At 32.8% G+C, this 16,209-nt stretch overlaps 2 protein-coding genes across 2 annotated transcripts; both read right to left on the bottom strand.

Annotated features, from left to right (window-relative positions):
- Window positions 1–1,141: 1,141 nt before the first annotated feature.
- Window positions 1,142–4,032, bottom strand: LOC18108483 (laccase-14). The gene is made up of 6 exons (XM_006371416.3): window positions 3,807–4,032; window positions 3,438–3,589; window positions 2,990–3,234; window positions 2,734–2,859; window positions 1,686–2,624; window positions 1,142–1,527 (listed from the first exon to the last, which is right to left on the bottom strand). Exons 1-6 carry the CDS (start codon window positions 3,912–3,914, stop codon window positions 1,394–1,396), a joined length of 1,704 nt encoding a protein of 567 aa, XP_006371478.2. The 5' UTR covers window positions 3,915–4,032; the 3' UTR covers window positions 1,142–1,393.
- A 2,632-nt stretch (window positions 4,033–6,664) lies between these two features.
- Window positions 6,665–9,593, bottom strand: LOC18108485 (laccase-14). The gene is made up of 6 exons (XM_024591000.2): window positions 9,280–9,593; window positions 8,928–9,079; window positions 8,482–8,726; window positions 8,230–8,355; window positions 7,182–8,120; window positions 6,665–7,021 (listed from the first exon to the last, which is right to left on the bottom strand). The coding sequence occupies exons 1-6, from the start codon at window positions 9,385–9,387 to the stop codon at window positions 6,888–6,890; spliced, it is 1,704 nt and encodes a 567-aa protein (XP_024446768.2). The 5' UTR covers window positions 9,388–9,593; the 3' UTR covers window positions 6,665–6,887.
- Window positions 9,594–16,209: the final 6,616 nt, after the last annotated feature.

Below are 16,209 nucleotides of genomic sequence, written 5' to 3'. Positions count from 1 at the left end.
TCTTCAACCTTTTGTCAAAAAAACATCAGCCCCTCGATTTACATTTTCTAGCAAATTCAGCCCACCCTTTCAGAAATCCGACCACCAAAGTTGGTGGCATTGATCTACATTTATTAGTAGTGTTAACTTTCCTCTCTTGGTTTTATTTTTTATGAATCTTTAGCAAGCGAGCATTTATTTCTTTTTATTTTTGTATTAATGCATGATTTGTATATTAGAATTTGTCTGAGATTTGAGACAAATTAATTTTATTTGTTATTTAATGAAATTGAGTTTGATTTTGATTAATTATTAACGTTTTACATGAATTATCTACATGTAATGTTTATGAATTTTAAATAAAAAGAATGTGTGAACATGGATTCTCTACAAGAACAAATCCCCGAGAACTCTCACTGTAGTGCTGTTTCACTGTGACGGATGGATAACGGAATTGAATGAGGTGGAGTGGTCAAAATGAATTTGTTGACGTTAACGCTTACAAACAAACAAACAGAGTGGTTAGAAGTCGTACCCTTTCTTAACTCTTTCGTTGGTTCTACCTTGATATTTAAGATGCTTTTACTAAAATACCCCTCGAGATTTGGTGGGTGGCAAGCATTTTCTTCATCCATCTCCCTGTCGTCACTAATATCCGGATTCGGATTCTTTTAACGTTTAAAATTCCTTTTAAAAGTATGTGAATTATTTTATTTTTATTTTTATTTTAAAATAATTTTTAGATTATTTTAATATATTGATGTTCAATATAATATTTTTTATTTTAATATATTTTTAAATAAAAATTACTTTGGAAAGTAACTACTATTATAATTCTAAAAATATCTTGAATCCTTATCTCTCGGATGAAAACCAATTATGATCTGGGAAACCAAGTTCATAAAGTTGTTGAAGAGGCGTGAGTTTAATTATTATTATTTATTTTCTAGAGATTATCTGTAGGTAATATCATCACACGTTAAATTGCTGATGGAATTTTTAATGATTTTTTTTTTTATTTTTTCAATCCCATTGTCATTTTAATTTATTATTATTAATAAAAATATTTGGTTGGTATTTTTATCGGAAATTACCGACAAAATAGTGTCTACGCCTTTTTTCAATTTTCTAGTAATCATTCCATGGGAGCAGAAGGCAGAAATTTAAAAATACCGACATGGAGCGGAAAAGTACACAAGTCGGTGCAAATTCCTGTATTAAAGTAATAGCGAAGAAAAGGCTGACATTACAGTTACAAATGAAATGTTCCTTAATACCAAAGTAAAATGAAATGAAATGTTCTTTCTTAAGGATTTATTCAAATCACAATGACCATAATGCTGCGAAAGAAAAAATTCAAATAATTAAATCTTGATTAAACAGTCATTTGCTTCACTTGCGATATTGCAGAGGACTAGGAGCAAGATGGCAGGGTCGCCGGAGGAGGGCGCATACTTTGTGCCCTTGTTCTGCCGTTCCTCACGATGAGAACTGTGTCCATGCCCCAGCTTGAGTGCTTTTCCAAGTGACAATGGATGAACCACACCCCTGAAAAATGGGATCCATGCTCAATATCGCTAAACAACAAGACTTGGAAAAGGACATTTTGTTCTTAAAATACCGGAGCTAGCTCTCTCCAGTACTGTTAAACTATACGTGGATTAGAAAACTTAAACTATTGGTAAGAGATCTTCTAGAGGACTTACCAGGATTGTTGGCGACAAATCTGATGGCAGCCCACCCGCTCCGAGGAAGTGCAACAGTGTTGATTTCAGGAGGATCGATCAAATTGTAAGACTTGGGATCAGTCTCGTTGTTGAAATTACCCTTTCCATGACCAACCAAGTAGAAACTAAATCCATGTAGATGGATAGGATGGTTCATCTCAGCTAACAAATTAGTCCCTTGAAAGACTATCTCAACTGCTTCTCCATAATTCAACATCGTCACCTTTGTCCCTCTGGCCGTAGCGACATTAATGCTCGTCATATTTCCAGTGAAGTTGAAATACTTTTGTGGCTCCCTCGGGAAATCTGCGTCGAAAACACCATTGATACTTCTATAGTAGGCTTGCAATATATCAATTGGCTTAGCTGCAAAACTGACGTTGTTCATGCTTGCAGCTAACCGATTTGGTCCTGTGCATGTTGCCTCGGTGCAAGGCAAAAAATTCAAAGCAATTGCAATATAAAGACGTCGGTTAATTGTTTGAGGGACATTAACAGGGTGGTCTCTGCTAGCTAAACCCCTGACACGACTGGTGTAGTTTTCTGCAGCTGCAGTATCATTAAATATTGGGAGGACTGGGAGTGGAATAGATGATGGGCGGCCATAGTTGCCATTATATTGGAAAATAGCTGTAGTAGTGGTGTTGTCAAATGCAATCCCAGCACCATCAGCAAAAGAGTGAGAAGCAATGTAATAATAGCTTCGAGGCCGATTTGCTGTGACCAAAATGTCCATTGTTTGTCCTGGGGTGATCATTATATAGTTGGTGGTTATGGGTTTTATGTACGCCGCATCTTGTCCAACAACTGTGAGGCTATGGCCCGCAATTCCGAAGAATTGTTCTTCGTTCATCACGGCATTTATGACTCGCAGAAGGTAAGTCCTGCCAGAATTAACCTTCAAACGGTATGTGTTTTCTGCACCAAATATGAAAAATGTGAGTAACTATTATAGTCATGATGATAATTGAAGTTTGACCCCGCTAATCTCCAAATTATTCAGATAGGTACGGCATGCATGGCTTACCTTCGGAGCATGGATATAGATCTCCTGGCTGGCCATTGATGGTAAGACTGTTGGATATATTAGGTCCACCACCGGTTGCAAGAGCTTCGTCAATCACCGCCTTCACATCACCCTTAAACCAAGATCCTGCAAACAATTTTTTTTTTGAAATTTAAAAAGTTAGATGTACAATTTAGAAAGAAGATCTGAGACGTTTGAGTGGAAACTTTCTTTTTTGAACAAACAATAAGAATCCATGATGGAACTCGTTGCGCACCAATAATAATTGTTTGTTCTGCATAAGGTGCGGGAAACGGATAGGTGGTTCCACGAGCCGGCGAGATGACAATGGCACCATGGACTGTGGCTCGAGTCCAGTCGCTATGTGCATGCCACCACAGAGTTCCTTCTTCATCAGATAATATGATCTCGTATGTGAAGTTTTTTCCTGGCTGAATTGGGCACTGTGTGATATTTTCGGGGCCATCAGACCATGGATTTCTTGGTTGCTTCACCCCATGCCTGAAATATAAGAATATTAAAATAAATGTTAGCTAGGTTCGCCTAATTGGGACCTTCATATCTAGAAGATTGATGATATAATATTATAATTAATGAAATGTACAGTACCACGGTCTCCAAATTAAAGTATTTAATCTTAGCTGACCTATCAGAGTTTTGTTTTTTTTTTAACACCATTTTTTATCTTATTAAAGAAAGATTACCAATGAATCGTGACGCCGTAATCTCCTTCATTGTGCACATTAACATAGATTGTATCGCCTCTACGAGCATGTATTGTTGGCCCTGGAAAACTTCCGTTTACAGTAAGCATAGTCTTTGTCTCGCACAATCTTGTAAACTGGGCATTTTGTAGCTGCAAATAAAGAAGAAAAAAAGTAAAAATTAAAAGCAAAATTTTAAGCATTTAGCTGAAACAATTAATGGGAGTTTTGAATAAGCAGAGTGCATAACGTAAACTCAGTTAACAAAATGGATTAGGCTAAGTATAAATTAAAGAAGAAGAGGAAGAAGAAGAAGAGGAAGAAGAAGAAGAAGAAGCAATCTGCAAGCATGAAGAAGTAAAGGCTTACAACAAAATTATAGCGGTGAACATTGCTTTGAGCCATGCAAAGGCCCTGCCAATCCATGGCCATAAACCATATCAGCCCTGCGATAAAACCCAACCTGCTTATCCCCATTTCCTATCACTGCTCTCGTAACGATATATAATCAAATTCTCTCTCTCACTCTCTATCTCTCTGTATATAATCGATGATGTTCTTCAGGTAGTTCTCGCTTTGTGGTGATCATACTAGCCTGCATCCTTGGCTATTTATATAAGAAACCCTTGGGGATCCACGAGATGATTAATTTTACTTTGTCATGATATCAATAAATTAGACCTTTGAACTTTCAAAGAAAGACCTACCAAAACACATGGAAAAAAAGAGAAATCAACTTGGATAAAAATAACGGATTAGTCAAAACACGCAAGAACACCACCCTGGGAAATTGAACACAGCTAAGAGGGTAGGTACATTAACATATTCTAAAGGGAACTGTAGGCGCTGTGTTCCTTGGTTTTGCTGTTATTTTCTTTGTTTTCGATTATAATATGATTATATGTTGGCACCCATGAAATGACTTTCTAGTAAGGAGTAGCTTGGATTGCTTCTTCGCGAATAAAGAACGCGGAAAGCCAGGTTCTCATTTTCAAAGGCAGAACATTCGAAGCCCGCCTCTCGGCAAGGGGAACCCCAGCGAGCGTCCTTACCCTAGCTAGTTAGACATATGTGCTGCCCATCTTGACCATGTCTTAAACGTGAAATCAACAACCCTATGCCCCCCCAACCCCCCCCCCAAAAAAAAAAATAGAAAGGAAAAAAAACACACACGACACGCACGATGATGATAATAATAGTAATATAATGCTACCAATGCATTAGGGGGAAAAAGAATTATTATTATTATTAATCATTCTTTTTCTTCATTTCTTCTTCTTTTTTAATCGTAAATATCTGTGTTAGTTTATGTGTATCTCAACTAATTTTTTAAAATTCTAAAATTAAAGATCAAGTAAGTTTTAAATAGCTATAAAATTTGTGACGGGACTGATCAGTTGAGTTACATCTTTCAATATTAATTTTATATATATATATATATATATATATATATATATATATATATATATATATATATGACTGTAAGGTGGTTATATTAATGATAGAGAAAAAGAGGTGAGAGTGTTAAACATTAAATTGATAAATTATAAATTATTGTATGTTTTATTATGAATTATATTTGCAATTTGTTGTGTTTAGCTGAGGGGAAACTCAAGTTTCATCTTAAATGAATGGTCCACGTGCATAGCAGGTGAGGAGGAAGCATTTTCATTCATTCATAGTACGACTTTTGTGTGTTGGATCTGTGTAAACATCGATTCAAATGAAAAATAATTGACAAAGGAGTGATTTGTAGAATACTAACAAACTGATTATTACAATTAATTGATTTTTTTAAAAAAAAAAGATACGAGACAAAAACCTATGTATTGATAAGTTTTTTTCTAATTTTTTTTGGGTTGGGACACATATTTCATTCTTCAAGTCCCCTTAAAAAATCTATTTAAAACTTTTAGTCACTTTATGTCAATTTAAAATAAAAATTAGGTTAGATAAAAATTTATTATATTTGTAAGAAGTAAACTATAATGGATACTAATAGAAAATTGACAAATAACAATAATAATACCGATGAAAAATATTATATCAGTAATTTTTAATGAAAATTATTATATGCATATTTAAATGAATTAAAACCTGAAAGTTCTTCCCTCCATTTCTTCTTTAACCTTTTGTCAAAAAAAAAAAACAAACAATCCCATTTACATTTTCTAGCAAATCCGGCCACCCTCTTCAGAAATCCGGCCACCAAAGTTGTTGCATCGAACTATATTTATAAATAGTGTCAACTTTTCTCTTTTGATTGTAATTTGTTTTTATTAATTTGTATATTAGAATTTGTTTGAGATTTGATGCAAATTAATTTTATTTGTTATTTAATGAAATTGAGTTTGATTTTGATAAAAAAAAAATGAATTTAAAATTGATAGATACATTATTAACGTTTTGCATGAATTATCTATATCTAATGTTTATGAATTTTCAATTAAAAAAACGTGTCAACATGGATTCCCTACAAGAACAAATCCCCGAGAACTCTTCACTCTAGTGGTCAAAATGAATTTGTTGACATTAACGCTTACAAACAAACAAAGTGGTTAGAAATTGTAATCTTTCTTAACTCTTTCGTTCATTCTACTTTGATATTTAAGCTGCTTTTTCTAAGATAATCCTCGAGATTTGATGGGTGGCAAGCATTTTCTTCTTCCATCTCCCTGTCACTAATATCCGGATTCGGATTCTTTTAACGTTTAAAATTCCTTTTAAAAGTATGTGAATTATTTTATTTTTATTTTTATTTTAAATTAATTTTTAGATTATTTTAATATATTGATGTTGAATATAATATTTTTTATTTTAATATATTTTTAAATAAAAATTACTTTAAAAAACAACTACTATTATAATTCTAAAAATATCTCTAGGATGAAAACCAATTATGATATGGGAAAATTAAATCTAAAAATGATGTCCAATTTCATAAAGTTGTTGAAGAGGCGTGAGTTTAATTATTATTATTTATTTTCTAGAGATTATTTGTTGGTAATTTCATCACACGTTAAATTGATAGAATTTTTAATGATTCTTTTTTTTACTTTTTAAATCCCATTGTCATTTTAATTGATTATTATTAATACAAATATTTGGTTGGTATTTTTATCGGAAATTACCGACAAAATAGTGTCTCCGCCTTTTTTGAATTTTCTAGTAATCATTCCATGGGAGCAGAAAGCAGAAATTTAAAATACCAACATGGAGCGGAAAAGTACACAAGTCGGTGCAAATTCCTTTATTAAATTAATAGCGAAGAAAAGGCTGACATTACAGTTACAAATGAAATTTTCCCTAATACCAAAATAAAATGAAATGAAATGTTCTTTCTTAAGGATTTATTCAAATCACAATGACCATAATGCTGCGAAAGAAAAAATTCAAATAATTAAATCTTGATTAAACAGTCATTTGCTTCACTTGCGATATTGCAGAGGACTAGGAGCACGATGGCAGGGTCGCCGGAGGAGGGCGCATACTTTGTGCCGTTGTACTGCCGTTCCTCACGATGAGAACTGTGTCCATGCCCCAGCTTGAGTGCTTTTCCAAGTGACAATGGATGAACCACACCCCTGAAAAATGGGATCCATGCTCAATATCGCTATACAACAAGACTTGGAAAAGGACAGTTTGTGCTTAAAATAACGGAGCTAGCTGTCTCCAGTACTGTTAAACTATACGTGGATTAGAAAACTTAAACTATTGGTAAGAGATATCTTCTAGAGGACTTACCAGGATTGTTGGCGACAAATCTGATGGCAGCCCACCCGCTCCGACGAAGTGCAACAGTGTTGATTTCAGGAGGATCGATCAAATTGTAAGACTTGGGATCAGTCTCGTTGTTGAAATTACCCTTTCCATGACCAACCAAGTAGAAACTAAATCCATGTAGATGGATAGGATGGTTCATCTCAGCTAACAAATTAGTCCCTTGAAAGACTATCTCAACTGCTTCTCCATAATTCAACATCGCCACCTTTGTCCCTCTGGCCGTAGCGACATTAATGCTCGTCACATTTCCTGTGAAGTTGAAATACTTTTGTGGCTCACTTGGGAAATCTGCGTCGAAAACACCACCGATACTTTCATAGTAGGCTTTCAATATATCAATTGGCTTAGCTGCAAAACTGATGTTGTTCATGCTTGCAGCTAACCGAGTTGAAGAATTACATGTTGCCTCGGTGCAAGGCAAAAAATTCAAAGCAATTGTAATATAAAGATGTCGGTTAATTGTTTGAGGGACATTAACAGGGTGGTCTCTGCTAGCTAAACCCCTGACACGACTGGTGTAGTTTTCTGCAGCTGCAGTATCATTAAATACTGGGAGGACTGGGAGTGGAATAGGTGAAGGGCGGCTATAGTTGCCATTATATTGGAAAATAGCTGTAGTAGTGGTGTTGTCAAATGCAATCCCAGCACCATCAACAAAAGAGTGAGAAGCAATGTAATAATAGCTTGGAGGCTGATTTGCTGTGACCAAAATGTCCATTGTTTGTCCTGGGGTGATCATTATATAGTTGGTGGTTATGGGTTTTATGTATGCCGCATCTTGTCCAACAACTGTGAGGCTATGGCCCGCAATTCCGAAGAATTGTTCTTCGTTCATCACGGCATTTATGACTCGCAGAAGGTAAGTCCTGCCAGAATTAACCTTCAAACGGTATGTGTTTTCTGCACCAAATATGAAAAATGTGAGTAACTATTATAGTCATGATGATAATTGAAGTTTTTCCCCGCTTATCTCCAAATTATTCAGATAGGTACGGCATGCATGGCTTACTATCGGAGCATGGATATAGATCTCCTGGCTGGCCATTGATGGTAAGACTGTTGGATATATTAGGTACAAGACCAGTTGCAAGAGCTTCGTCAATCACCGCCTTCACATCACCCTTAAACCAAGATCCTGCAAACAATTTTTTTTAATTTAAAAAGTCAGATGTACAATTTAGAAAGAAGATCTGAGACGTTTGAGTGGAAACTTTCTTTTTTGAACAAACAATAATAATCCATGATGGAACTCGTTGCGCACCAATAATAATTGTTTGTTCTGCATAAGGTGCGGGAAACGGATAAGTGGTTCCACTAGCCGGCGAGATGACAATGGCACCATAAACTGTGGCTCGAGTCCAGTCGCTATGTGCATGCCACCACAGAGTTCCTTCTTCGTCAGATAATATGACCTCGTATGTGAAGTTTTTTCCTGGCTGAATTGGGCACTGTGTGATATTTTCGGGGCCATCAGACCATGGATTTCTTGGTTGCTTGACTCCATGCCTGAAATATAAGAACATTAAAAACAAATGTTAGGTTTGCCTAATTGGGACCTTCATATCTAGAAAATTGATGATATAATATTATAATTAATGAAATGTACAGTACCACGGTCTCCAAATTAAAGTATTTAATCTTAGCTGACCTATCAGAGTTTTTTGTTTTTTTTTAACACCATTTTTTATCTTATTAAAGAAAGATTACCAATGAATCGTGACGCCGTAATCTCCTTCATTGTGCACGTTGACATAAATTGTATCGCCTCTACGAGCATGTATTGTTGGCCCTGGAAAACTTCCGTTTACAGTAAGCATAGTCTTTGTCTCGCACAGTCTTGTAAACTGGGCATTTTGTAGCTGCAAATAAAGAAGAAAAAAAGTTTAAATTAAAAGCAATATTTTAAGCATTTAGCTGAAACAATTAATGGGAGTTTTGAATAAGCAGAGTGCATAACGTAAACTCAGTTAACAAAATGGATTAGGCTAAGTATAAATGAAAGAAGAAGAGGAAGAAGAAGAAGAAGCAATCTGCAAGCATGAAGAAGTAAAAGGCTTACAACAAAATTATAGTGGTGAACATTGCTTTGAGCCATGCAAAGGCCCTGCCAATCCATGGCCATAAACCATATCAGCCCTGCGATAAAACCCAACCTGCTTATCCCCATTTCCTATCACTTCTCTCGTAACGATATATAGTCAAGTTCTCTCTCTCTCTCACTCTCTATCTCTCTGTATATAATCGATGATGTTCCTCAGGTCGTTCTCGCTTGGTGGTGATCATACTGGCCTGCATCCTTGGCTATTTATATAAGAAACCCTTGGTGATCCACGAGATGATTAATTTTACTCTGTCATGATATCAATAAATGAGACCTTCGAACTTTCAAAGAAAGACATACCAAAACACATGGAAAAAAAGAGAAATGAACTTGGATAAAAATAACGGATTTGGCAAAACACGCAAGAACACCACCGTGGGAAATTGAAGACAGCTAATCACGTTTGTTTGTTTACTGGAATATAATATTTTTTTAAAAGTAAGTTTTAAAAAAATAAATTTCAAGAAAGTAAATTATTTTCTGATATTTGGTATTGTAATGAAAAATAAGTTGGAAAACACTTTCCAGTGTTTGGTTATACCATAAAAAATGAGTTGGAAAATAATTTATTAATGTTTTATTTTTCTCAAGTTTATTAAAATAATGAGGAACAAATCTTACAAATTAAAAAGTTGAATGAGAATGAAATTGAAAAAAAATATAATTTCATAAATTATCTCAAATAAAATAAATACTAATAAAAATAATAGAGATCAAATCTAAAAAATATAAAAAAATGAAAGATGAAGAAATTAAAATAATAATAATTAACATTTCATAAATTATTTCAAATAAAATAAGTAACAATCAAAAGAATGAGGATCAAATTTGATACATAAAAATTTTTAATAAAAAAATAATAAGGAAAAAACAAATAACAATTAAAAAAATGAGAATCAAAGTTAATATAAAAATTAAATTTTAAGAGATGAAATTGAAAAATAAATATTCAAAACAAAATATATATAGCAATCAAAAGTTTGAGGATCAAATTTGATATAATCAGTAAATAATATGACATTTTTAAATTTTTTTTAACTTCCGGAAAGTGTTTTCCGCTTAAATTTTTCAGAAAAACACTTTCCTGAAAACAAAGCTAAATTTTTTTTAACTAGAAAGTGTTTTCTGTTGACTAATTTTTTTAATGATAAATAAATATAAAAACATTTAAAAAATAATTTTTTAAAAAATAAATTTCATAAAACAAACATAGAGAACATGGTAGATAGATTACCGTATTCTAAAGGAAACTGTAGGGGCTATGTTCCTTGGTTTTGCTGTTATTTTCTTCGTTTTTGATTATATTATGATTATATGTTGGGGTCCATGAAATGACTTTCGAGTAAGGAGTAGCCTGGATTGCTTCTTCGCGAATAAAGAACGCGGAAAGCCAGATTCTCATTTTCAAAGGCAGAACCTTCGAAGCCCGCCTCTCGGCAAGGGGTACCCCAGCGAGGGTCCTTACCCTAGCTAGTTAGACATATGTGCTGCCCATCTTGACCATGTCTTAAACGTGAAATCAACAACCCTCTGCCCCGCCGGCCCCTCCCCCCAAAAAAAAGAAAAAAGAAAAAGAAAACACACACGCCCGATGATAATAATAATAATAATAATAATAATAATAATATAATGCTACCAATGCATTGGAGAAAAAAAAAGAATTATTATTATTAGTCTTGGGAAACTCAACTTTCATCTTAAATGAATGGTCACGTGCAATAGCATGTGTAAACATCGATTCAAATGAAAAATAATCGACAAAGGAGTGATTTGTAGAATACTAGCAAGCTGATTATTACAATTAATTGATTTAAAGAAAAAACAAAAGATACGAGAAAAAAACGTGCAATAGCATGCGTACACATCGATTCAAATGAATGGTCACGTGCAATAGCACGTGTATTCTTTTTAGACAAGTATTACTTTTTTTATATTAATGCATGATTTGTATATTAGGATTTGTTTGAGATTCGAGAAAAATTAATTTTATTTGTTATTTAATGAAGTTGAGTTTGATTTAAAAAATTGAATTTAAAATTGATAGATATATTATTAACGTTTTACATGAATTATCTACATGTAATGTTTATGAATTTTAAATAAAAAGAATGTGTGAACATGGATTCTCTACAAGAACAAATCCCCGAGAACTCTCACTGTAGTGCTGTTTCACTGTGACGGATGGATAACGGAATTGAATGAGGTTGAGTGGTCAAAATGAATTTGTTGACCTTAACGCTAACAAACAAACAAAGTGGTTAGAAATTCTTAACTCTTTCGTTGATTCTACTTCGATATTTAAGCTGCTTTTACTACAATACCCCTCGAGATTTGATGGGTGGCAAGCATTTTCTTCATCCATCTCCCTATCACTAATATCCGGATTCGGATTCTTTAAACGTTTAAAAAGTGTTTTTTATTTTAATTTTTTTTAATATTTAAAATATTTTGATATACTTATATTTAAAATAATTTTTATTTTAAAAAAAATATTTTAATATATTTTTAAATTAAAATTACTTTAAAAAACAACAAACAGCTATTCATCTTTATCTTGAATGAAAACCAATTATGATTTTTGAAAACTAAACCTAAAAATCATGTCTAAGTTCGTAAAGTTGATGAAGAGGCGTGAGTTTAATTATTATTATTATTATTTTGTCTCTTCGGATTCTTGGTTTCTCTGACATATTGCTCATCTCAAAGCTCCTTTTATTATTCCTCTTTTCCCTCCACTTGGTGCTCTCTATTTTTCGGTTGCCGCGTCTTTTATTATTGAACGTGAGTTATTTTTGTATTTTAAAAATATTTTAATGTTTTTTAATGTTTTATTTTAAAATAATATTTTTTTAATATTTTTAAATTTTGATAGTAGAAGCGTACTCTTCGTTATCCTGTCTCTATTTTGTTTTTAGCTTTTTTTTTACCAGTTCCTTGATTGTCACGTGTGGATGAGTTTAGTTTTTTCTACCAATTAAGAACATGTGTCATCTTCCAGATAAAATGCTAAAATGATGTTAGATAACTCGTATATTTAAATTTTTTTTATAATTTTATTGTATAAATACATGATTTGGATATTAAGGTTTTTTTTGGATTTGGAAGAAATTAATTTTATTTGTTATTTAATAAAATTAAGTTTAATTTTGTAAATTAAGTATGTTATAATTAAAAAAATAATGAATGAGTACTAATTATATTTTATCATTCCTCTTTTCCCTCCGCTTGTTGCTGTTTTTTTTCGGTTGTCGCGCCTTCTACTATTGATACACGTTTGGCCTTGACTTCCTGTCGCTTTTTTGTTTTTAGCTCTTTTTTTCCCAGTTCCTTGATTGCCACGTGTGGATGAGTTTAAATTATGTATAAAACTTAACTATAAAAATTAATTTTTTTAATTTTTTTAATGAATCTTATTCATAAAACTCAACTTCAACCACCAAAACAAATAAACTCTTGGGACTTTGTTTTCCTGTTGCTTTTTTGTTTTTAGCTCTTGTTGGTTTTTTTTCCAAGTTTCTTGATTGTCACTTTTGGATGAGTTTAGTTCTTTTTACCGGCTAAGAACATGTATTATCTTCGGATGGAATGTTAAAGTGTTGTTAGCTGACTTGTATATTTAAGTGTTTGATTTTTATGTTTTAAGTGGTTGATTTTTATGTTTTTAATAATTTTGTTATATTAATACATGATTTATATGTTAGGGTTGGAGAAATAATGGTAATTTAATGGGTATCAATTATATTTTATTATAAAATTAAAATTTTAAGAAAAAATATTTTTTATAGAATTAATACTAATTAAAATGTATTAAATCGGAATGAATAAGTTTGGATTAAATAAATAATAAATAATTATTTTAATATCAATTATTTCTTGTTAATTTTATTGTTTAGCTCATAATTGATAATTAGTTATTGCATTATAAGTTATAAGTTTTTGGTAATCCCCGGTGGACTGAAAATTCCACCAGGGATTAATTTCTGACGGAAAAATATGATGTTTTGGCCAAATAATCAATCGGTAATCTATCAGTATTTGAATTGGTGATAGAAAAACTAATGCAAGGACAATCCCCGACAAGCAAGTTGTGTCTCCACATCAGAAATTATGTCGGCAATTCAAATGCCGACATCTTTTTCCCCCCAATCGCGGAGTCAAAAGAGATGGAGACGTACAAAAGGGTGGTTGAAAATATGAACAAAGTAAAGAGTGAATTGAATTTGTGCTGTGAAAAATGATCCACAAAGTGACAAAGATCTAGGGATGTTTAGGCTTGAGGAAGCCGCCACCATGATTCACAAAGTCTAAACAACGAAGAAAATGATGAAAATGCTCCTGAAAGTAGGAAAAAAATTAACAAAGAAATGATATTCTCATTAAGTGGTAAAATATGATTAAAAATTGAATCTATATGGCAAAATTAATCCAGGCTAAGTTTTATATCATATTCATTATTTTCACTTCAGATTTGCTTTTAAAACAAATTTAGAAAGCCTAAATCTAAAGTATATTAACAAGAAAACAAATTTTTTTTTAGATTAACTTGGTTGTCCGGCCAGCTTGCATGCACCTCAATTAATCTCACGGGCCCTGAAGTTAACGACCATATAAGTTTTCAGTGACCCTGAGATTAGTGAGACTCGAACTGGTGACCTCTAGGAAGCAAATCCAGAACCTGACCAGTTAAGTTATACCCCGAAAGGTTACAAGAAAACAAGTTTTAACATTAAATTTCATGCTTTTTTAATTTAATCAATGTATAAATAAGATTTTATCCAATTTACTTTTTCATATCAGATTAGATGTCATACGGACTTGAAATTAACATTAAAAGTGTGATTGCAACAATTAGAAGTTAGGCACAACGCATTTTGCTCAAATATCTCTTGATTTGGATTGTGATGCCTTGCTTATGTAATCAATTATAGGACTTAATTATGTTACGATACTTGAATTTCTCCAGCTGATCTGACTGTGTTCATCCTCCTAACAATCATTAAAAAAACACACATGCATGAACACCATTATGGAGTATTTCTTCTACCATTCAACCTGTGATAATCATTAGATTATTATTATTGCAATGGATTTCTCTATACTGAATTACGTACCCTTGTTGATCTAGATCCATGTTTTCATTTTTCTTATGGCCATGAGAAAGCCTGCAAGTATCGTCATCATTATCAGATATTTCTTCTACCACTTCTTTATGCTACTGTCATTGCAAAAGATTTCTTCTAACTGAAATATTGCCCCCAGCTGGTCTAACCAGACACACATTGTCACTTATCAAAGACTGCCTTAGCTAATTTCCAGATTCGTGGAATTAGTTGAGATATGTGCAAACTGGTCCGGATATCCACATTAAACTAAAAAAAAAGAAAAAAGACTGCCTTAGCTAATTTTCTTATCTCTGTATAGTTTGACACCATCCAACATAAAAAGGCTATTCTTAATCAGAAAGAATTTCTACAAATCATGATTATATATATAAAAAAAGGGATATATAAAGCTTAAATGGTGTTCAAAGGTGTAAAGATATAGGATTACATGTTTATCCATGGAAATCTTTTAGCTCACTGCCTTGATTTTGAAATTTTACTGATTAATGTTACTAGCTAGACCTCTAACTCTCTAAATTGCATTTCGTGCTTCGTCGTTAATATCTTGCCTTCACTTGTAAACTTTGTACTATCATTAGAATACTCTCGAGAGATTCAATTTTTAGGGACGCTTTGGAGAGTTCTTTTTTTTCTGGTTTTTTTGGGTGACATTTTTAAAAATAAAAGATGTCCCTAAAGCTCTGGTGCATGCGTATTAATATTTTGATTAAATAAATCAAGTGATCATGCAGAAATGGACCAAAAAATTAGAAAACAAATCAGGGATAAGATTACATAGCAACCAATGGCTAATGATTTGGATATAAATATTAAGTAGCACATGAATGCACGATCATCGATCTTGCATGTTGCTTTTGATTTGCCTTTAGAATTGCGTCTACGACTAGCGGTGCTTTCCATACTTAAAAAAAGCTTATCCTCGAAATAATTTATGGGTTTAATTAATCATGGGGTCTCCATTTAGAGTTTACAAAGGAGCTCAGATGTGGTGATCATCATTGGTATGAATCCATGTTGTTCATGATTTTCTCACTTTTTTTAATGACTTAACGTGCGCGCACATGAATTTCTTTGCATAGATAATGCTGTCTTTGGAAAGATTGTAGACCGGAATCCAAAGCACAAAATCTTGAATTTGACTGCTGCCCGTCCCTCTGGCAAGCATCAATAAATTAAACCAACAACAACAGGGAATCATGGATTGTAAGAAAGAAAAATAAAAGAAACATAGATTAGAATCACAACATGGACTGCGTCCAATAATAATAATAATAATAAAAGAAAGAATTTCAATGAAATGTTAGAATTTCAATCAAAAAAGACGACTTGGCACTTCCATGTCGATGATCTGGATCGGGTCAAGTCTGGGCCAGGTCGGGTTGCTGGGTCGTGGATCTGGGTTTCAAGGAACACGGATGACAAGGGAGAAGGGGTGCGGGGGCATATTTCTCGATGACGAGTGGAATATTATTCACATTAGAATATTCAAATCATATTTATTTGCATCCCAAAAGTCTGATTCCATTTATTAGGATTAGTGGTTGGTGCTTAAAATCTAGACATGATCATTTTAATGTGTTTTGACAATAATTTATGTTCATATACCTATTAATATGATTAGTATTTCTAGATTATTTTGTTGTGCTGATATAATAAGTCTGATTTTATTTATTAGGTTTAGTGTTTCTAGATCATTTTAATGTGATAATATTAAAAATAATTTTAAAAAATAAAAAAGATATTATTTTAATATATTTTTAAATAA

This window comes from Populus trichocarpa, chromosome 19 (genome assembly GCF_000002775.5).
Source record: "Populus trichocarpa isolate Nisqually-1 chromosome 19, P.trichocarpa_v4.1, whole genome shotgun sequence".
NCBI lineage: Eukaryota > Viridiplantae > Streptophyta > Magnoliopsida > Malpighiales > Salicaceae > Populus > Populus trichocarpa.
The sequence above is the reverse complement of the archived record's forward strand: the minus strand, read 5'-3'. Positions and strand labels throughout refer to the sequence as shown.